At 43.5% G+C, this 23,134-nt stretch overlaps 1 protein-coding gene across 1 annotated transcript in view; it reads left to right on the top strand.

Annotated features, from left to right (window-relative positions):
- Positions 1-23,134, top strand: part of plekhm1 (pleckstrin homology domain containing, family M (with RUN domain) member 1) — a 44,688-nt gene that overhangs the window by 5,304 nt on the left and 16,250 nt on the right. The window contains exons 3-5 of the mRNA XM_063220733.1: positions 11,553-11,806; positions 17,930-18,073; positions 20,777-20,867. Of these exons, the coding sequence (XP_063076803.1) occupies positions 11,553-11,806; positions 17,930-18,073; positions 20,777-20,867 (489 nt within the window). The remainder of the gene's footprint in view (positions 1-11,552; positions 11,807-17,929; positions 18,074-20,776; positions 20,868-23,134) is intronic.

Here is a 23,134-nt window from a genome sequence, read left to right as displayed (position 1 = left end):
AGTGCATTTCATTTGCAGAGCAGAACTTTCAATGCCCAAAGCATTGATCTCGAGACATGTTGAGAAACGAAAGATAAAAAAATAAATCAGATAGCAGTTTGAGAATGCACAAAGAAAAACACCTTAACCAAAGTAAGATCCATGAAGAAATATATACTAACCAGACTAGAGTCTAGTGTGGATGAGCTTGACTGGACTGATCAGAGTCCTGACCTCAACCCTTGGAATGATAGAGCGGTGACAACCAGGCAGTCTAACATCATCATTACTAGTACTTTATATGACCTCACAAATGAGTTCCTGGTCCTGGTTATGCAAATAGGAAATCATGTATCTATTTCGTATTTTACTGAAAATGGCGTTTATATTGTATACCAAATGTAGAGTATCAAGGTTTACCAGGGTATCACAGGAAGGCAAAATGTGCAGGATAATAATAAGTCACCAGTACACGCAGCCAGATGAGAAGTGAATGTGTGTGCAGAATAGAGCCCACTCAACCCAGTCAATCAGGTTCATGTCCTTAGGTGTAAAATGTGGCCCTGTGATAACGATCTCTGATACCTGTCTCTCGTGCCAATGGGAGGAAGATGTCTGCAGCTGAAGAAGGCCCCTTTGGTGAAAATGGAGGTGATGGTTGAAGAGGAGCATGTTCAGGGTCCTCCTTTCAGCTATTGTTGCGTCTCCAGATGTGCACCATGTATCTCCTCTCATCATGGCGGCGCTCGAATGAGCAGCAACCTGAGAGTACTTGTACAGTGTATTCTTAAACACAATTTCGTTGTCAAAACTCGTTTTGGTCAATGACAAATAAAAACTGTGCACCAGTGATACTGACCACAACCTCTGATATTAGGTCTCCCATTCTGACAAACTGCCATAGTAGTTTAACAGGCCAGGCCACACACCCACCCTCAGCAGTTAATCTCCACTCCCACATTCTCCTGGTAGGCAATGTGTCATAGCATTGACAATGTCACAGTTTGTTTACTGTACTATGAAGAGGGCATTAAAATCTGATGAACCAGTTTTTGTTTTACTGATGCCAGGTAAAGTCAGAAAATATAACCATCTTCAAGAATCTATAAATTTGCATATTCTGGAAGGGGCACAGTATTAGATTATCATTTGTTATCTTGTAAATGTATCTGAGATTAAAGTATATTTAAGAACGTTGTCAGGTTAATTGTGGGCTATATACATTTGTTCTGATTTGTTAATTCAATCAAATGGTTTTGGAGAGAAAAGAAACATATCACATGTCAATGTATTGTCTACGAACCTATTTCCATGCAATGCTACTTTCATATTAGAGAATAGGTACATAATTGTACTTCTATTTGTTCGGACAGAAGTGAATTCATTTTTATTTTTTTCATTTTAATTTCATTAATCATATAATGTGTTGGATTGCACTACAAAAGTATAACTATTTCTAATTTATACCCATATGGCTTTATTCTTACTTCAGCTCACTGGTGAAAAATGTACATGAATTCACAACACTATAGATTATGACACCATGTATCTACAGTATGTGGCTCCGACATTTTTAATTATTAGAAAATGGGCTAAAACTAATCAGCTATGGTATGCAGAATTTTCATGTAGTGGATATCTGTCAACAATAAGGACAACATTAGAAATATTATTGATGATGCTTGGGACCTTCTATGGCTTGTTGTTAGTGGTTCAACTGAAAAATAGTCTTTTAGAAAATCGTTTTTTCCCTTTATCTTTGAAAGACTGTGAAATCAAAAGGCTATGAGATGCAACTTTCTATCATACAGAGGTATACTCCAGAGACACATGGGTTTCAAGGAAATGTAGTGAGAATTTGCCATACCACCTGTACCAAAAGCTATTGACATTATTAGAAGTGATGCAATTATGTATGGTCGGGAGCATAAATTGCCACATTATAATATTTTATTTCAACATATTAATTAAAATGGTCATTCTGATGGTGGAACTATGAAGTAGAATATTTATCTGAATTAATAATGGTATTTAAACCACTCCAGAAGGCTGATATAACAGCCAGAAGTGGCTTAAGAGACATTTTAATTTAGGCGATTTTCATTTTTTTTCTTCAAATGGTGTATTTACTAAAGAGGCTGTAAAACCACAAAGCTATGAGATCCAGCTTGCTATCATACATGAATATACTCCAGAGACACATAGCTTTCAGAAAAATATAGTGAGAATTTGCCCCCCCAAGTGGTACCAACAACCCTCTTTTTGGGCTCTCGGCTCACGGGCTATGCCTTTTATTACATGAGCCTATGCATTTTTACTACACAGTTAATGTATGTCACTTTGCCCATTATGGGCCAGTGATATGACACCATTACACAGTGGGGTGTCATGTGCAAACTTGCGTAAGGCGGCCGGCAGACACACCAACCTTTTCCCCTTGAAAAAAAAAACCTAACACAGGAACATGGTCAAATATGTGTATGTCTTAAGTTATGTCAAATGTATGCAACAGGGTCAAGGGTGGATTACTGCACGGGCCTATCGGGCCCAGGCCCAGGGGCCCAAGAGTCAAGGGGGCCCTGAAGCCCAAGCCTCTATATTCCCATTCTCATATTGCGTTGAAAGCACACTTTTACTAACTATGTCTTCATATTGTCTCGGGATAAAATCCTGAACCCCGAACAATATAAATGTTTTGATAAAGGAATCATACCCATAGAGGGGGGCCTTTGTTGCCGTGTTGCCCAGGGGCCCACAGACTCATGATCCGTCCCTGAACAGGGTGGAGGATGGAGTGACCATCACTAAGGTTGTGGGTGTGTTCTGACTGTCACGCCAACGAGCCTGGCTCTCTGGCGTAGCGGTCAGAGCCCCAGTTTACTACCCCAGAAGGTTCGAGTCCGGGCTGGGCAACTCTACTCCCCTTCGCTATAAATTTGCTGTGATGCAGCAATTCTCAACTGAACTGTGGCTTTGAAATGCAATGCAATGCTTGCTACAGTTTATCCTGGATTCACCATCGTCATTACATTTTATTGATTGGGTTTGGGGCCCTTTCAGGTGTCTTTGTCCTGGGCCCAGCCAAAGCTGTCAGCGGCCCTGCGGCTATGGATCTCCTTATAGGTCATGACACTACTCTGTACAGTGACTTGTCATGTGCAAACTTGCGCAATTCAGACACAGCACAATTCAGCATGACCAAGACTCTTTTCCCTTGTAACAAGCAAACAAAGGCACTCCGGTTTCTCTCGTCAGCACAATACGAGTACACTCAGCACCAAGAGTTTGCCAGTGATGACAGGCGCAGGGCAAGGACCCTTCACCCAGCACCCTTTTAAAAAATCCCCTTTAAATTTCGTGCCCTTTGTATAGCACACAGGAACACATTGTCCTGTCTCGTAACTTTACTGTCCAGACTATATGACATACTATATTGCCTACCTATAGTGACAGGTATAGTAGGTTATGTCATCACTTACGGTTTTAAAGCCATTAAAGTTATAGGGAGCATGTTGCATAGTTTTCATCCTCGGGTCTGTGTATTTTTTTAGAATAAAATAAAATAAGATAAAATAAACAAAATAAAATAAGTGCTTCTAAGAGTTGTTACGGACACGATGTCTTGTCCATACCTTTTGCTGACCTGGCTTTATGGCCATTTCATTATACATACAAACATTGTAGTCTTTAGTAAATGAGGTTACACTGTTATTGTTACATAGTGGCAGGTAACAGTAAGCTTAATATTACCACTTACTAATACTTATTAATGTCTGAAATGATGTACATGTAAAGTATTCTTAATTACGTAAGCTTAACGAATGGATTTTATTTTTGAGGTGACTAAGACTGATGTGTTGCACATACTGTACATATAAGTTGCATATTGCACACCAGTGTAGAGCCCATTGAGGAAGTGAAGTGATTGCGTTAAGGCACATGGTTGAATTACACGCACGCACACACACACACGCTCACACAGACGCATGCTCACACACACGCTCACACACACACACACACACGCGCGCGCTCACACACACACGCACGCACTAACACACGCTCACACACACACACACACACACACACGCTCACCCTCACACGCACGCACACACACACGCTCACACAGATGCGCGCACACACACACACACTCTCACACACACACTCACACACACACGCTCACACAGATGTGCACACACACACACACACACACACACACACACACACACACACACACACACACACACACACACACACACACACACACACACACACACACACACACACACACACTCAGTCTTAGTCATCTACTCCTGAGCATACTGAACCTTTACCTATATCTGGGTCAGTGTGATGTCGCACTGTGCTTTATGTCCAGGCGCTAGTGGCCTAGTCTGGTCACTCATGTCAACGTTGTTTATTTGGAGGGATGTGTGTAACGGAGGCTAACTAGTAGCAGAGTTGGCGTGGAACATTAGTAAACCTCCCTCCCAAAGCCTCATACAGTGTCGATGCCGTTGGACTGGGAGACTGGTCTCTTAGACCAGCGGTATCCTACTGTGCCTCCCATTGCCGGACCGTTGTAGTTGATGAGGTCGCAGGTTTGATCCCCGAGAAGGATGAACAGGTGCAAGATGACCTCCGTCTCATGTGTACTATTCTTTTAATTCAGGGTTTCCGGCCCTGTCGTGGCCAACCAGTAGGGCACTCGCCTGCCATGCGTCTAACCTAGCCTGGGAACTCCCATACTGCTTTTAGTTCTACACAATCGTTTCGATCTGACAGACAATCTGGCGAGGATGACTCATAAAATCCAAGATCATGGGCCCTGTGTCATAATGGCCAAGCATTCCGACCTTAACAGTTTCTCTGCCCAATCAGAGAGCAGGGCAGTGTGTCATAATAGCCAAGTATTCTGCCCCCTACGGAATTTACAATAGGCAACTCCCCAGACCTAATCTCACTTGTGATTAGGTCTGGTGTTAACCAGGCAACGTCTAACCTGGGTTCTCTCCCAATTCGCTTCCTGTCCACCTCTCACACTGTCAAATAAAGTAAAAAAAGACACAAAAACTCTTTAATTCAGGGGTTCCACCAGCACTTTATTGCTAAGGTGGCCACCTTGACAAGAAACACCTACCACCTTGACTAGCTCCCCTGAAAAGATGAAGACTTCATGTTGTGTGAATGTAATTTCTAAAGTTGCTTAACCAAAAAAAAATGAATACTTTTAACGCCCCACCACCTTGACTAACAAAAATTCTGTGGGAAACTGTAATTTCAACACAACACTCCAGTCAGTCAGTTAGCCAGCCACTGTCTGGCTTTAAATTTACGAGAAGGAAGTGCCATGCCTGGCTACCCACATTCCTGATGAAAAGAAAAGCAAGATCATTTTGAAGCCAGCGGAGCTGAAATGTGGAAGTTGCAGTGACCACAATGTGTCACACAGTACAGTACAGTAGTTCTTACAGGGCTAGAGTCCTTTCATGGTCATAGCCATTACTGTTAGCCTGACCGTCTCTACTTCGAAAGATCTGAGAACATTAAGCAAAGGTGTAGGTTTGGCTTGGAAAGTGGTGAGGACATTAATATGGCTAATTGTCCATGTACAGGTACTACCAGCTATATTTACATTGTATTTGTGAAAAATTGGTGGGGACAAGCAAGGTTTACCTCAAAAGTGGTATTACCACACCTATAATTATGCCCATGACATGCTATTGGTTGAGGCCATAATTAATAAGACCATCCATTCCTTCACTCACCTGCTAACTGAACGCGTGCGTCATTCATGGCCTTCAATCCAACATAGAGACGTTGGAAATACTTTATATGCATTGGTCCCCCATCTTGAAAGAACTTCAAATGTGTTAGATAGCATGCATGGCCAGACTAAATGAGAAAGCGAAACTAAAAGGTGCACTGTTTAGGATGGTGGCCATAGTAGGTATTGCAACTGTGCTGCTCGTTGAAACGGTGCTGCCTATTGCCAAATTTTATCTTTCATGAATATTTATCAAATAATAAACTAATATTTGCTAGTATTATGAAAGTACAGCAAGGTTTGCAGCTAAAAATGTCAATTTCTGGAAATTCAAAATGGCGGACATGAGATCATCCCCCTTTTCTTGTAATATAGTTCTTGTAAAAAAAAATAGTGTTCATAATGAATACTTAGAGAATATGATGGTGGTTGTACTGTAAGTATTTGTGAAAAAGGTAACATTTGTGAAAGGGCAGCATGAATTCTAAAAAGGAACGGCTAAAGACACAGTGCATTTTTAATTAATGCATTCTGTCACAGTTAGTATGGGCAGGCCCAAGCTACGCGGCCGTAGCCACATAGTGCCATTCCTGTTTAGTCTGACCAAACTGTTAAAGCTCTTTAATATAATAAATTAAGTACTAAAGCTTTCATTCAAAAATGAGCTGGTCATGCCCTGATAACTGTATACCCTGACCTGACCTCCTGTACCGTTCAGAGAGAGAGAGAGAGAGAGAGAGAGAGAGAGAGAGAGAGAGAGAGAGAGCGCATTTCATGCACCTTAACCAATTAGCCTACCCGTATTTATTGTGACCAATTAGCCTACCCGTATTTATTGTGACCAATTAGCCTACCCGTATTTATTGTGGTCAGTAGCGTACGTATATAGGCCACACAATATGAGTTTTTATGTACAGTTCTGTAATGAGCCTCATGACTGGCTGACTGATGACTGAAACATTGTTCTTGCTTTCAGTAGAAATGTAATGCCAAAGCAACTTTGCAACACATCGTAGAATCGGACTGAATCGAGTCAAATGGAATCGTTACGACTCCGGAATTGTAAGGGCAGTGCCGATGCACACCACTACTGTGGAGTAGGGTCAAAGACGTCCAAAAAGGAATTGTCATTCAATGTAACGGACAGCTTCTGCTGACTGTAACTGTAAAAAAACAAGATTTTTAAATTGTTTCAAGTGAATGGATGGCAGCAGATGCTTTCATGAATTCCCTGTAACAATAAATAAATAAAAAGAGTCATGTTTTGTACAGTTACAGTCATCAGAAGGTATCCGTTACACTGAATGACAATTCCTTTTTGGACGTCTTTGACCCAGTAGTAGTCTGTCCTCTCTAAACCATACATACGGTACGATAATATGGGCATTCACTCCAGATGTTGCCATAGCATTATGAGTCAAGAGGTGGGCTTTAGTTGGCTAATTTCCTTTCCTTCCTCCTTCATAAATGTGTGTGTGTGTGTGTGTGTCTGTGTCTGTGTCTGTGTCTGTGTCTGTGTCTGTGTCTGTGTCTGTGTGTGTGTGTGTGTGTGTGTGTGTGTGTGTGTGTGTGTGTGTGTGTGTGTGTGGGTGTGTGTGTGTGTGCGTGCGTGCGTGCGTGCGTGCGTGCGTGCGTGCGTGCGTGCGTGCGTGCGTGCGTGCGTGCGTGCGTGCGTGCGTGCGTGTGTGTATAGCTTTGTGTGTCTTTGTCATGGGCTCAGCTTTGATCAGTTGAGACTGAGGCTACCGCAGGGCCCATGTTCACACACACACACACACACACACACACACGCACACACACGCACGCGTGCGCTCGTTTCCCATAGCAGTATGTGAACAGGAGTTTCCACAGATATACAGTAGCTCTTTGTCAGTGTGAGTATGCTGTCAGGGTGACTGTTGGTGAGTGTGTGTGCATGTGAGAATTATGTGTCTGAGCCTACATGGACACTGGTGTCATGACACTGACACACTTGTGTGTGTATGTGTATTCCCCCACAATAATAGTTATTTTGGAGGTATTTTCAATCTGTGTGTGTGTGTGTGTGTGTGTGTGTGTGTGTGTGTGTGTGTGTGTGTGTGTGTGTGTGTGTGTGTGTGTGTGTGTGTGTGTGTGTGTGTGTGTGTGTGTGTGTGTGTGTGTGTGTGTGTGTGTGTGTGGATGTGGATGTGGATGTGTGTGCATTCGGAAAATGAGGTGTGTGTGTGTGTGTGTGTGTGTGTTGTGACGGCCGTCGTTAACGTAGAAAAAGGAGTAATACTATGGAATTGAAAGTATAATCGGGAGCCTCTTCATCTGGAGACGGAGGTGCCACATGTATCCTTAAGACACTCAGTGCGCAGTTTCTTTTAGTTTTGTGTAAACTCCTATGAAATTTGGCTTGTGCTATGTGAAATGTGTGTGTGTGTGTGGATGTGTGTGCATTCGGAAAATGAGCTGTGTGTGTGTGTGTGTGTGTGTGTGTGTGTGTGTGTGTGTGTGTGTGTGTGTGTGTGTGTGTGTGTGTGTGTGTGTGTGTGTGTGTGTGTGTGTGTGTGTGTGTGTGTGTGTGTGTGTGTGTGTGTGTGTGTGTGTGTGTGTTGGAACTGAATCCTCAAGAGCACAACCCATGTCACACATGACTTGAACTTTTCAGACGCACCCTCTCTGCAGTCAGTCAAGGGTAGCTGTGTGAGTCTGTGTCTGTGCGTGTGTGCGTGCGTACGTGTGTGCGTGCGTACGTGTGTGCGTGCGTACGTGTGCGCGTGTGTGTATACACGTGTAATACATGACTAGTTCTTCTTCATCTCAGTGGGAAGTAAAGAAGCTGAACTCTGCCCACTGAACACAGCGACAGCAACACAAAGTAAAAGGAACGCTCATGTGTTTGAGTTCCTGCAAAGCCGAGAGGAAGATGGGAAGACTCCTATCATGTACACAATGGTGTCTCTTGACAGATTTGGGGAAGTGTGTGTGTGTGTGTGTGTGTGTGCGCTTGTGCGCGCGTGTGTGTGTGTTAATGCGTGTATAGGACAAAGACAGGTTCACGTTTCCCAGTGCGCTTCTTACTGGCTGTAGCTGTAATCCAACACGGTGCAGGAAGCAATCACCAGATACCAGATGCGTTTCCTAAGTTCCTCTTTTTTCAATCATGCAGTTGGGCTTCGCTGTGGTGCAGTCACAGTGAATGTATTTTTGCATATTTTGTAAAGGGCACGGTGACTGGCAGACCAAATTCTGGCATCATTTAGCTAACTACCCGTATGTAGTATTCATCATTTGGAAATATGTGTTGTCTTGTCTTTGTGTAGCAAAAATTGAGATATGAAAAATTGCTTTTTAAACTCCCTTTTTGTTTATTCAAGAGAGAAAAGTATATTTAGGCACTCCAAACAAGGGTTGCACGTGAGAAGTTACACTAAAAAGCCTTAAACAATGTCTGGGGTTACATTAAAAAGTCAACATGTTTCGGCCTCTCACACACAGGTCTTCATCAGGGCTTGTATTATTAAAGGCTTTTTAATGCATCTTCCTGCCTGGACACCTTGTTTGGAGAGCCTGGATAAACGTTCCTCTCTTGAATGAACTGATCCACCATCCAAGAGCACCCAGCAAACTCCAAAACATGCTGAGGAGTGCTTCATAAGCCTCCAGCCACCTGTGTGCTTTTCGCTTTTTGTTTTCTTTTGTGTTTTGACCTATGATTACCTCCCCCAGCTGACAGGTTGTCTCATGCCCCCTTATCTGCTCTTTCACTTCCTGTTCATGTTTTATTTCCTGGTGGAATGTCATGTCACTTCCTGTTTTCTGTACTCCCCCGGGACTATTGTGGCCTTTATTTTCTCAGGAATCTGGAGTTGTATTGCTCACGCTACCCTTGACTTGTCAGTACCTGGTGATGCCACATTTTTCGGCTCAGCCCTTTCCGAGATATGACCTATTCTGATGGGGGCAGCGTTTGTTTACATTTTTTTTTAAATCAACATAGGCCTACTCCAAATATTTTTCCAAAAGGTACCGCTGTTTGCTAGTTGTCTGCTGATGTTGTATAACCTTTCGGATGTTTTTGGGAATCTTTTTTTTTTTTTTTTAATTTGAAATGTAAACAAAGCGCTGCCCCCATTACAATGACCAGGATCTCGGAAAAGGCTGAAGAAGAAAATAAAAAACCTCAGGTACTGACAAGTCCAGGGTAGTGTGAGCATTACAACTGCATGTTGAAATTGACTGAACTGGTCCTTTAAACTCGGAGAAAAATATTTCTGAAGAGACTCCTCTTCCTCCTCTCTTATCCAGACCATCAAGGCGTTGCAGAATGAGTGAACATTTTTGAGTTTGAGTTTTGAGCCTTATCTATCTTGTCACTTCCTCTTCCCTGTCCAATCTCCCCCTCTGTTAGGGCTGTGTAATATATCCAATTAATATCATGATAAAAATATTGCTGTCAAACAAAATTAAATTTCATAATATCAATTTGAAACCACTATTTTGTCATTTGTTTATACAGCAAAAAGGTAGGCTTTTGGTAGGCTTTTCAATACTCATGCAGAACACCACTGTGTGTTTCTGTATGACTTTCCACTCACACTGCTGAAGGGAGGGAAGATTGTGAATTGTTTGGCACAATCATCTTTCTTTAAAAAAAAAAATGGTTTAAAAATATTGTGATATCGATATTGACTGAAATAATCGTGATATTGATTTTTTCCATAATCGAGCAACTCTACCCTCTGTAGTTGATTAGGGCCAAGATTTCCCCGATCATCAAGGCCGAAGTGCTATGCATGGTCCATCCCATTACCCAAACTCCCGTCCTCGACTTGTGCTGTGGCCTCTTACTTCGCTGACGCCCCACTTGTGTGGAGAAAACAATAACGTTTGCTAGCTGGCAGCCTAGGCACAACAACTTTTGGGTGACCCCCAACCCCCCCCAACTCCCCATTCAACATCCCAATTGCAAATGAAGGAAATGTCCTTTGAGCTTTTGCGAAATATTGAATTGTCAATCATCACGAGGCCACAAGCACAAGGGAGTACGAGAGTTTGGGTAATAGACCTGTGGCCTCTGTGTTACATTTCCTCACTTCCTATTTCCTCACTTCCTATTTCCTCTTTCCCTCAGTAGTGGATCAAGGCAAAGATCATGCAGAACATCATGGCACTGCAGAAGCGCTGGTGTCAGACTCTAACCGCAGAAATACACCAGCGGCGATCTGAGCGAGTCGAGCGACGGAAGTAATTGACTTTGTATTGAGTCGCGCGACAAAAGCGATTCTGGAGACTAGAGCGATTTGCGCGACGAGCGCGACAGTTTGAAGTTGAAATCTTTTCAACTTTCTATGATGCGGTTCGGCGACAAGCCGCGACAGCCAATGACTGTATAGAGGTCAGTGACCACAGCCAATGGGAATGCTTGAATGCTTTGCCTTCTGCCTGTACAGACATACTCTAGTCTCCTCAATCGCTCGTTTCGTTTTGTATTATCTCACTTCTTCCTGTTTCCTGTCCACTCTTTCCCTCCACAGTGGATCAAGGCAAAGATCGCGCAATCAAGGCACTGCAGAAATATTATCTAGCATCGGACTCGACGAGTGAACATGTAGTATTTTGTATCATCTCACTTCCTGTTTCGTTTTGTATTATCTCACTTCCTGTTTCCTGTCCACTCTTTCTCCCTCTACAGTGGATCAAGGCCAAGATCGCGCAGACCATCAAGGCGCTGCAGAAGTGCTACATGACGTCTGACTCAACGATTTAACATTTTATGTTTTATAGCAATTTTATATTATCTCACTTCCCGTTTCCTGTTCCACTCTTTCTCCCTCTACAGTGGATCAAGGCCAAGATCGCGCAGACCATCAAGGCGCTGCAGAAGCGCTACGTGACGTCGGACTCGGCGGTGACTAGCGAGGATGCGGAGGCTAACCTGCTGTGCTGCGCGCTGGAGGCCGTCTTCGTGCACGGCATCAAGGCCAAGCACCGCGGCGCGCGCAAAGGAGGCGGCGGAGGACGGAGTGGGGGACGCGGAGGCGGAGCACTACCACAGCCCGACTTCTGGGAGCTGCTCAAGACGGTCACTCACAGGTGGGTGAATGAGGGGTGTGTGTATGTGTATGTGTGTGCGTGTGCGTGTGCGTGTGCGTGCGCAGAAAGGAGAAGGGGTCTACAGGGATTAAAGTTCTCCGGCATATACCGGATTTCCGGCATTTTGTAGCGATTGCCCGTGGGTTAATTTGTTTTTTAAATACTCGGAAATAAATTGACGGTAAATAAATAAATAAAAAGACAACCGTAATCCCTCCTGCGTTTGTCAGCCAATGGTAGCAAAGGAGCTCACTAAAACTAACATTGTCAACCAATCAGAAGAAGAAGGGGGTAGGTCTTAGGAAAGCGTGCTACTTCAGTATCTCGCTCGAGTCGGACCACCACAGAGCCGGCGGTCTACAAGCAATCGCCGACTCGCCGTTCTAATGCCGCGGTCACATATTACAGAATGTCGATAAGCATACAGTGTTGATAGAGCTTCTCTGCTCAGTGCTAATAATTAGCTCTCCACAACACACAAGGTTCTGTTTTTTCCACAGACGTTCGATCCCTCTGTGTCTTTTCATAATTTCTGAACCCAACTTAGAACTTAACACAGAGCTGTCACAGCATCTCCCGGAGTGTGGAGCGGTCGAGCGGACCGTTTATCTGTGTCTCATCTCCTAATGTCAACCACTGCCTGTGCATTATGCTACCGGTAGTTCCATTCAAAATAATGGCTGGATAGCGTGATTCATGAATCAATCACCAGATTACTTCCTGGGGTTGTTGGAAGAGGTTGTAGGAAGATGTGCTTCAGTCTACAACTACTTGTGAGAACACCAACAGTAAGAGAATAATTTGTTATTAGTTAGAATTTAACAAAAAAGCTTAGTTTCACTTCAGCATGTTACAGATGCCGCAGCCACACTCATGCTGAGTTTTGTTAGCGCGCTAACTACCGAACTTTTATGCTAATGTTTTAGCTAAGAGGAGTCGGGTTACTTATAATAAACACCACCTACATATTAACTGATATTATCTCCGATGGAAAAATCAATGCAAAAGTATTGACATTGGCGCTGTGTTCAACTTAAAGTGACTCAACTTAAAGTGACTCAAATAGCGCCTAGCAAGATGGCAGTCTGCATGCAGACAGCAGCAAGTTTCATCCCACTAGCTGTAGTATAATACAGGTTTGGTTGTTGGGTGTATAATTCCTGTCATTGGCACGTTTTTAGTCTACATTCACATCTCAAGGTGCCGTTTTCATGATGATTGTGAGATCGTTAAATAATATGTCACATAATGGCTTGTTGATGGCTTTTAACAATCTTTACTTTTCAGTGGAATTCTAGTCATTGATTGAAGGCTAAAAATACTACTACTATATGGTGATGGACAGAACAACTTGAGCTTGATGATGAAGCAAGGCAGTCTTTTTTCTGAGAATAGCCCAATAGGAGAGTAGCCAAAATATTACAGGGCAGGCACTACAAATTCTGACCTAGAGCTAGCTCTATCCAAGGCTCTATTCAGACTGACTGTACAGCTGAGAAACCTAGAACCCATCTATCTACAGACACAGACAACATCTAGTCCATAGCCACCAAAATGACATTAATGAATTAAGTTGATTTGCATTTGTAATTCGTTAAAACTAAAGGTATTTTGCATTATTATTCAGCCATGTCCAGGCATTTGCATTTTCTTTTTTTTTAAAGGCAGGATTAAACACTTAAGCCTAAGTAACCAAAGATTATGCTTTTACCTCTGTTATGTATCTAACATTTCATGGTATTTCAATCTTTGTTGCTCATATTCTGCTACACATACTTTTCTCATGCTTTTGTGATGAAATGGCCTATGTAACTACAATATTATGCATAATAAGTATGTAATTATGTAATAATGATTATCGCTACACCCTTTTGGTCTCCTTGGTAGGCCCTATTTGAGTTGCAAAAGGCATTTTGACCCTGACATGGCACCCACATCAGAATAAGATAAATAAGACAAACATAAGTGTAAATACTAAGCTTAAAAAGCAATGAAATTCTCGTTTCACCGTGTATCGAATAGGGTCGCGTGGACGCACCAAAAAGTTCAGGCTCAGGATTTTTTTTTACTTTAATCCCTGGGTCTAGCTCAGCCAGACTGGGGACTTCTCTGTGTGTGTGTGTGTGTGTGTGTGTGTGTGTGTGTGTGTGTGTGTGTGTGTGTGTGTGTGTGTGTGTGTGTGTGTGTGTGTGTGTGTGTGTGTGTGTGTTTGTCAGATCTTGACAATAACTTTTTTGCTCATCGGCCACTGTGGCTAGTGGTTTTCCAGAGTCACAAGCCATTCAGCCTTTCTGCTAGCCAGAGTTTCGTTACTGTATCGCCTTTTTTTTCTTTAGAATATGCTTGCATCTAAATACAGCAATTGATGCAAGTACCGTTATTTGTCACCCTAAAGAATGACATTACCTGTCAAAGTGGCTAGTGAGACTGAAACTGTTACTAGCCACAGCCAAGTTTTACCAGCATTTGGCTGGTTGGCAGGTGCCAGTGTCAAGCCCTGGTGTGCACGTGTGTGTTTGTGTGTCTTTGTGTGAGTGAGTGAATGGTGGGGGTAGACTGGGGTGAGGAGAGTAGTCTGTCTCAGCCTGACATCTGGGGGGAGTGTTCCACAAATAGGTCAACATGACCCTACGGTAGGGCACTGGGTTACTACGCTCACAATCCTGGGTTCGATTCTCGACCAGGTCATTTGCTGAACCTTCCCCATCTCTCGCTCCCCGCTCATTTCCTGTCCCTCTGTAACTGTCCTGTCACAATTAAGCAATAAAAAGCCCAAAAAATGTCTTTAAAAAAACCAAAAAAAACAAATAGGTCAACATAGGATGGGAGAGGGGGAACAAGTCGGGGCAAAGGGGATCAATAACTGTAGTGAACAAACAACAGTAAACAAAGGTCAAGAAGATGCTATGTCACTCATAGTACTATATCCGTGCACTCAACTGATAGTTACCTCCGCCAAGGAGGTTATGTTTTATTGTGTTTTGTTATGTTTTGGAGGCATTGGTTTGTTTGTCTGTCAACAGGATGACTCAAAAAGTTAGGAATGGATTTTGATGACATTCTGTTGTTGGAAATGACAAAAGGAACAAGTGATTACATTTTTGGTGGTTGTAGTCATATATATAAAAAGTTATACAGTATTGCATAGTATTCTACAGTGTGTAGATTTTATGGTATCAGTGACCCATGACCTTGGTGGAGGTTTGCACTCTCTTAGTGCTTATAATTAAGTATGATTTACTTTAAACCATGTCACAGTTGAGTTGAGCCAAAGGAAAGCAAGTAAGTTTCTTTTGTCTAACACATGTATGCTCACCATGCACTGTACACGTGCTGTGTACTGTACTGTACAAGTGCTGTATACTACAATGTCCAAACGATATCGGACCGATATTTGCATTTTTTAAGTGTATCGGTATCGGCCGATACGCGCGTGGTTTTGGCCGATACACAATTTTTATTATTTTATGTCATTCGTTTTTTTTTTTAAAAGCACCAAGACACTTTATTTTGTTATTGCTTGATTGTTAGACATTACTTGATTGTTAGAGTGGGTGTTTAAATGTTACAAGTTCTACCTCAATTTGATAATGTTAAAGGAATGTTTATTTTTAACTTGAGACCTGGAATATTTGTCATTTTTTAAAACTTTTTTAACCCATATCGGCCCCAAATATCGGGTATCGGAAATCGGGTATCGGCCAAGGGTGATGGAAAAAAAAAATCGGTATCGCATCGGCCATTAAAAAACCTGTATCGGTCGACCCCTAATAGAAATACATAGCTATGCAGTTGCGTCTGACTGCCAGAGGTACTACAGTATATTCCCAAAGCGCTCCAATCCTCGGGGTAGCACACAAAGCTACTTCCATCTTGACCATTTGAGGCATCCAAAATGTAAGCAGGTCATGCAAGGGCGCCGGAAGTTTTAAAGTGGTGGTGCATTTTTTTCTTGATTCTTTATTTCACTTTCTGGCACCTATGAGGCCATGCAAAATCACAATATCCCAGATGCACCACATATCAGAGATGTCATGTATAGCAAAAGACGACTCAATATCAAAAATGTCACCAAAAGGGTGAACATTCAATAACCAGACTTAATAACCATACTCAGGGTAAATGGTTCCAGCAGGGGGGCAAAGAAAGGCAAGGGAGTAAAGGTGGGATTTTAGCCTAGATTTGGCTCCGGAGAAATTGGGTTTTTGTTTTGGCCATGCTGTGCCATGCAGTTAATACAGTACAGCTTTGTCAGGTATTAAAACCTGCTTTCTTGAACGGCTAATCAGCTTAGTCACAACTCTGCAGCACATTTTGAAGTCGGAGCCCAACACTACTACAACGCACTTGAACCTGACAAACTGATTAGACTTAAAACCCGTCAAACCTGGGAGCGTTTCAAAATGCGTGCAAAGTCTGCTGCCAAGCCAACACAACAAAAAGGTAAAAAAAAGTACAAGCTGAAGGATACGAAACAGACCGTGGCAAAAACTAGTCTCAAATTGTTTCAAGTTATGAAATTCTCAAATTATTTGAGTGATTCTGAAGGTGAAGTCTCTCGCCATTCCAACGATGCCTCACTCGTGGAAATGTGATGATGTCCGAAGAAGTTGTGGCCATTTGAAAACATGTTTGTCTCCAAACTTTTAAAGTGGACAAAAAGCCTCCCTAGGGTTTACAATAAGTTGTATATGTTCAGCATGCTGTAAGCCCATTCCTTTCCTCGCTGGATGCAGAACGATTAGAGCTGCACAGCTATAGGTCTGGGGGCGAAGGTGGTTTGGTTGTCAAGGGAACAGACGAGACTTGGAACCAAATACACACACACACACACACACACACACACACACACACACACACACACACACACACACACACACACACACACACACACACACACACACACACACACACACACACACACACATACACAGTGAGGTACCCAAAGAATGGCACCTTACTCACACGCACACCCCCCCAATGAGCTACCCTGAGCATGGCACTGTACACACACACACACACACACACACAAACACCAGAAGTGGGTATTAAGTGAGATTTTATTATTTGACGGCTCACCGTAAGAGGCAGTAGAAAAGCATTTATTTGTAGTGGTGTGCTGTGTTCTGTTATCACAATGGCAAATGGTTTGGTTTCTGTTTGTTAATTTGTTTGTTTGCAGTGAGGTAGGTCACCAGAGATAAGGGCCTGGATGCCTCCAAGCTCACATGTGCGATGGGTTCACAACACAACAGTCAATTTTGTTGTTTACACTCACTATGCTTTGGTATAGAGTGCTGTATAATTTTAATCAGGGCTCTAAATTAACACCAGCCAACAGGCCAAATGCTGGTGAGAATTCTGTTTGGCTGGTAGAAAAGAAATCGGAAAAATGTTCTGAGATATTGATTTCATGACTGATTAGCATGTGTATTCTCATATGACCTATATGACAACATGACACCGCGTGACTGTTGAGTAAAAATCAATGAAACGTTTGTTTCACAAATACTGTAGGTGCCGGTGTCGATTGATTTTGTCTTTGTTTTGTTTATTTGTTCGCAGTGAGTAATGCAGGTCATCAGAGGTAGCATTTGTGTGTCAGTCTCCTTATACCTCAGACGTGCCTGTTTCCACATACAGTAGCACATGACTCCTGAGTAAGCGCTAGGGGAATGTTTGTTGTTTTCATCATTAGCAGTCCTTCCCTGAAACGCTAGTCAAGCAGGTTAGTTGGGTGGTGTGTCTGTTGTTGTTGTTGGTCAGGTTGTAAGTTACCTATTCCGGGCATTTCCAAACTTAACCATGATAAGGCGCCCCCATATACCAGTACATTCCAGCCAAGTCTCCCCCTGTCACGAGTCTTGCCATACTATTTTTTTCTTCAGTGCACCCCTGTGTGTGTGCGTGTGCGTGTGCGTGTGCGTGTGTGTGTGTGTGTGTGTGTGTGTGTGTGTGCGTGCGCGTGCGCGTGCGCGTGTGCGTGTTTAGTTTTGATCACATTTGAGTTGCAATGGAAAAAAGTGACTCTATGCCCTTTCTAATTGGCATAATTTGTATGTGATTTAATTCTGTTGTGGTCATAATGTATCATACTGATTTGTGTGTGTGTGTGTGTTTCAGGAATGTGATTCTGGAGTTGGAGAAGCTGAGCTTCATCAATTCTGGTGTGGGTCGCTGCAGAGCCTGGGTACGACTGGCGCTGAACGACGGACTGCTGGAGTGCTACCTGGCATCTCTGCTACGGGAGGACTCCAAGCTCGCTGGGTAAGACTGTGTGTGTGTGTGTGTGTGTGTCAACACTGTCCTCCTTACTGAACTCTCACCAGCACTTCATCATTATACACACACACACACACACACACACACACACACACACACACACACACACACACACACACACACACACACACACACACACACACACACAGATGGAGCCTGTATGGCATTGAATGTGTGTGTGCGTCTGTGTGCTTGCACCACTGGTTCTCAACGATGAACTACTGTAGTGTTATCTGGCTTGGATAAGACTAGGTGTGTGTCTGTGTGTGTGGGCGAGGTTGACTTTCCATGGTACTGTAGTGCCTCGGCTGGACTCAAAACTCGCTGGGCTCGGCCCTGCCGTGGCTCAAACTCTAGGGCACTACACTGTTACCGCACAAATACACCTAGCGAGGCAAGCGACGGAAGTAATTGACTTTGTATTGAGTCGCGCGACAAAAGCGATTCTGGAGACTAGAGCGATTTGCGCGACGAGCGCGACAGTTTGAAGTTGAAATCCTTTCAACTTTCTATGACACGGTTCGGCGACAAGCCGCGACAGCCAATGACTGTATAGAGGTCAGTGACCACAGCCAATGGGAATGTTTGAATGCTTTGCCTTCTGCTTGTAACGGACATACTGTAGTCGCTTCAATCATGTGTATCGCTCTGTCACTTGAATCACATCGCGCCTGGTCTATTCGCGCGGTTACACCGGGGACCCGGGTTCCATTCCCGACCCGAGGTCATTTCCTGATCCTCCCCCGTCTCTCTCTCCCCCACTCATTTCCTGACCCATTCTTCACTGTCCTGTCTAAATTAAGTTGAAAAAGTGGGTTCTACTGTGCTTATGTGTGGCACAGCTTAAGGGAAAGAACACGGATTGCGTTATTATTTTATTATCTATCTGAAAAAACATCTAGGTTAGTTTGTTGAATTCCGGGATTAACCTAAGTCACATTGCACCTTTTGTTAAGTAAAGCTTCTCAATCGAAAGCCATTTACTGTAAAGAGGTGTTGGCATGGTATACTACACACACACACACACACACACACACACACAGAGACACACACAGACACACACACACACACACACACACACACACACACACACACACACACTATCAGCGTGCTGTACACACACACACACACACACACACACACACACACACACACACACACACACACACACACACACACACACACACACACACACACACTATCAGCGTGCTGTACACACACACACACACACACACACACACACACACACACACACACACACACACACACACACACACACACACACACACACACACACACACACACACACAACAAGTGACCCACAGAACTTTTACTTCTCTCAGTGCATACCAGGGGGGGACAAACACCAGGGGGGTCCTGGGAAAAGTTGTGGCTCTGGCGCATACGTGAAAACACGCACGCACGCACGCACGCACGCACGCACGCACGCACGCACGCACGCACACACACACACACACACACACACACACACACACACACGCGCACACACACACACACACGACTTCCTCTTCGGCTGAGTCCACAAGTGACCCACCACAGCACTTGTTATTTTCCATACACACACACACACACACACACACACACACACACACACACACACACACACACACACACACACACACACACACACACACATGGCAGCTTTAGGTGGATAATAAGGGAATTTCTTTATTTATTTGTCTACATCAGGCCTTCTGACTGGTACGAGTGAGTTTCCAGTCACATGTGGCTTTGTGGACTCAGCCGAAGAGGAAGTCGTGTGTGTTTGTGTGTGTGCGTGTGTGCGTGCGTGTGCGTGCGTCTGTGCGCACGCGCATTTGTGGGCACTTAAGGCCAGATTCTATGGAAGGCTATTGAATCGCACAAACACACATATTCCTCACTTTGGTCTTGCACTCACATGAGGAAGTATTATTGTATCTCGTTCTTTTTATATCAATGGCTTGTATTATTAATACATTTGCGGTGTGACTGCATTTCAGTGTATTATCAACTTGCATTACTACCTGCAAAAAGCGAAATAATCAAACTTCCAATCTAAGACAGCAAGAAAGGGAAAATAAATGTTTTATGCCTTTTATTTGATAGTGCCAGCCAGGGAAGAGTGGGACAGGAAATGAGTGGGAAAGAGAGAGATGGGGGAGGATCAGGCAATGACCTCAGGTCATCAGACCTCAGGAATCGAACCTAGGTCCCCGGCATAATAGTGCAATGCCTTTGAAAAATCTGAAAAGCAACAGAAATGTGAGATCATTTGTCACTTGGAAATAGGAACTCAAAGCAGAAAAGACACTTCAACAAAGGGATAATCCTTCGCGCTTCTGTTTTATCACCTGGTGCATCGAGGGGTGAGAGGCAGGAAATCTTAGCTGGAGAGAAGACACCGGAACAACACAGATGCAATTCTTTTTATTTCTGCACAACATGACTAACGTTTTGATGGTTTAACCATCTTCATCAGAGTCCATGAGTAGAATGGAGAGAAGAGCCTAATTATCTGGGGTGCATATCTCGAAAACATAGTTGCTAATCTTTGTTGTTTGCGACACAATTTCCCATTGACAACCACCCAAGTTGCTCAACTGGCAAACAACTACACTTTCGAGAAACCAGATTTGATAGCCCTTAACCTGGATGTGTGTTGTTTGTGTGTGTGTTGTTTTGCAGCTACTACCAGCAGGGTGCGCTGTTGCTTGATGCTGAGGAGCGCGAGGTGCTGCTGAGTCTGCTACAGGGACTGGCCTCCCTTTCCTTCCAGGTAGGACTACTGTTACATTATAGCCAGGAAATCCCATGCTGCTTTGCACAATTGTTCCGATCTAAAAGACAGCATGGATTCTATCCCTCATTGAGGGTACTAGGTCTTATGCTCCAATCAGAGTGCGGGGAGGAGTTGAAGGGTGATGGCTGCAGTTTGTTTGAACAGATAAAAGGGACACGATTGGCTATGGGCTATGTATATGCCAAATGACACATTTGTAACGGCCATGGGCGATTGTGATTGACTATTTGTATTGTTTTCAAGGCTTTACACAGTTACCTGAACATCCTTTGTCTGACCACCCCCACCCCCACCCCAACTTGCCACCACATATGGGAAGTCCTAGTTGTACTACATGGGTCATTTGCACTCAATGTGCATTACACAAACAAGGGGAACAGAATACCGGTACAAGAAAATAGAAAAAACAACAGCAAAAAAACACATTCCGCATCACGCCATATGCATTTCAGTCATGCCTTGTTATGAATGACGCATACATTTCCCATTTTTTCATACAAGTCCATCCTTCCCAACGTTCTGTTTTTTTCAAAGGCCGCAACCCTGGCCAGTTCAGCAGACCATTCTTGAAATGAGGGAGACCCCCCCTCTGCTTCCCATCTTCTTAGAAGTATCGGTAACACTTTATAATAATGTCTGCTTAGTAAAGACTAGTAAAGAAATAATATATACAAGATTTTACATACCTTATAACAGAGTATTTTATTCATTTTCAAGCAATTTGTAAATGTTTGATAAATATAAGATATTAACATAACATTTCCTACTCATTTACAAACATTTGTTAACATTTCCTAGTCATTTACAAGCATTTGTCAATGTTTTGTTCATCAATAGTTAGTTTTGCAAACATCAACCTGATGCACTGACTCGGACACATCATCAGTGTTGTTTCCTGGAGTCACTGGGTGTTTCGGGTCTTACAACAGACACCCTCGACCAGGCGACCCGACCAGGGCTGATCAGACCCCGGCCTGTGTCCGAGTGGCATTCTACTCCCCCCACCTCTCTCCCCTCCTCAGCCAGAGCCATCTGGACGCTTTCTCAGCTGCCTCTGTGTTGTTGTTGATGGCTCTCTTCCGATTGGCCCCTGTTATGCCTAGTGTTCCGTAGGCCTTGCTCAGGGAGTGGCTGGCAAATCCCCGGCTCCCTACCTCCACTGGCATACATCTAGTTCTCCAGCCATTTCTGCGACAGTCCTCCACCAGCTCCTGGTACTTTTCCCTTTTCCTCTCCTGTGCCTCCTCCATCCTATCTTCCCATGGAACTGTCAGCTCGAGCATGACCAGTTGCTTTGTAGCCTCAGAGACCAGGATGATGTCTGGTCTCAATCTGGACTGGGTGATGTGTGGTGGTATTTTCAGTTGCCTTTGCTGGCTTGAAACACATGCGTGCCCAAGCCATGATCCTTTCCAACCCCTGGAGAATCCACCTGGCTCCTGGAACAGTTGTTGTCGTCACAGTGAGGTCGTCCATGAAGGCTCTGATAGGCGGTTGCCTTACTCCAGACTTGCTGAGTGGACCTCTGCATTCTGTTTCAGCTCCCTTGGCAAGCATATTCATCGCTAGTGCGAAGAGGGTCACTGAGATGGTGCAGCCAGTGATTATGCCCACTTCCAGCTGGTGCCAATCAGATGTCAGCTGGCCGGATGACACTCTCATATTTAATAATTATTTATTCAGTCTTTATAATGCTTTTTTTGCATATAAAAAGTGTGACCGTGTGAGGTCAAAACAAACTATACGAACAATGGGGATATTTAGCTGCAAGTTGCAGCTTTTAACATTTTGATACCCATCAGCCCAGACCACATGATATGAAGTGATGGTGCTTCCAAGCATCATCATTATTATATACAACAATTATTAGTCGCCTCTTGTAACCTATTCTACCCATAAACTATCGTAGTTTTTATTCATACATTTTATAATGTTGGCAAATGGGAAATCTGGGCTGTATCGAACCGTAGGTCATGAATCGTAATACAAACTAAATCGTGAGTTGAGTGTATTGTTACAGCCTTAAGTCCTAGTGATAAATACACACATTTGAAACAATTGCAGGAAGGTACTGCATGCACTCAACACAGCGTTTACTCATTTGGACTATGAACAGTCGGCCTATCAATACAAATCAAAATGTATTGACGACCTTGTTTAAAAGCTTACAGTTGATAGAGAATTTAAGTGCAGGCCAGGCCAGGTGTGTAGCTATTGTTGCTGGAAACAGCAATAGACTATTA

Source organism: Engraulis encrasicolus, chromosome 17 (assembly GCF_034702125.1).
Source record: "Engraulis encrasicolus isolate BLACKSEA-1 chromosome 17, IST_EnEncr_1.0, whole genome shotgun sequence".
Classification (NCBI taxonomy): domain Eukaryota; kingdom Metazoa; phylum Chordata; class Actinopteri; order Clupeiformes; family Engraulidae; genus Engraulis; species Engraulis encrasicolus.
The sequence above is the reverse complement of the archived record's forward strand: the minus strand, read 5'-3'. Positions and strand labels throughout refer to the sequence as shown.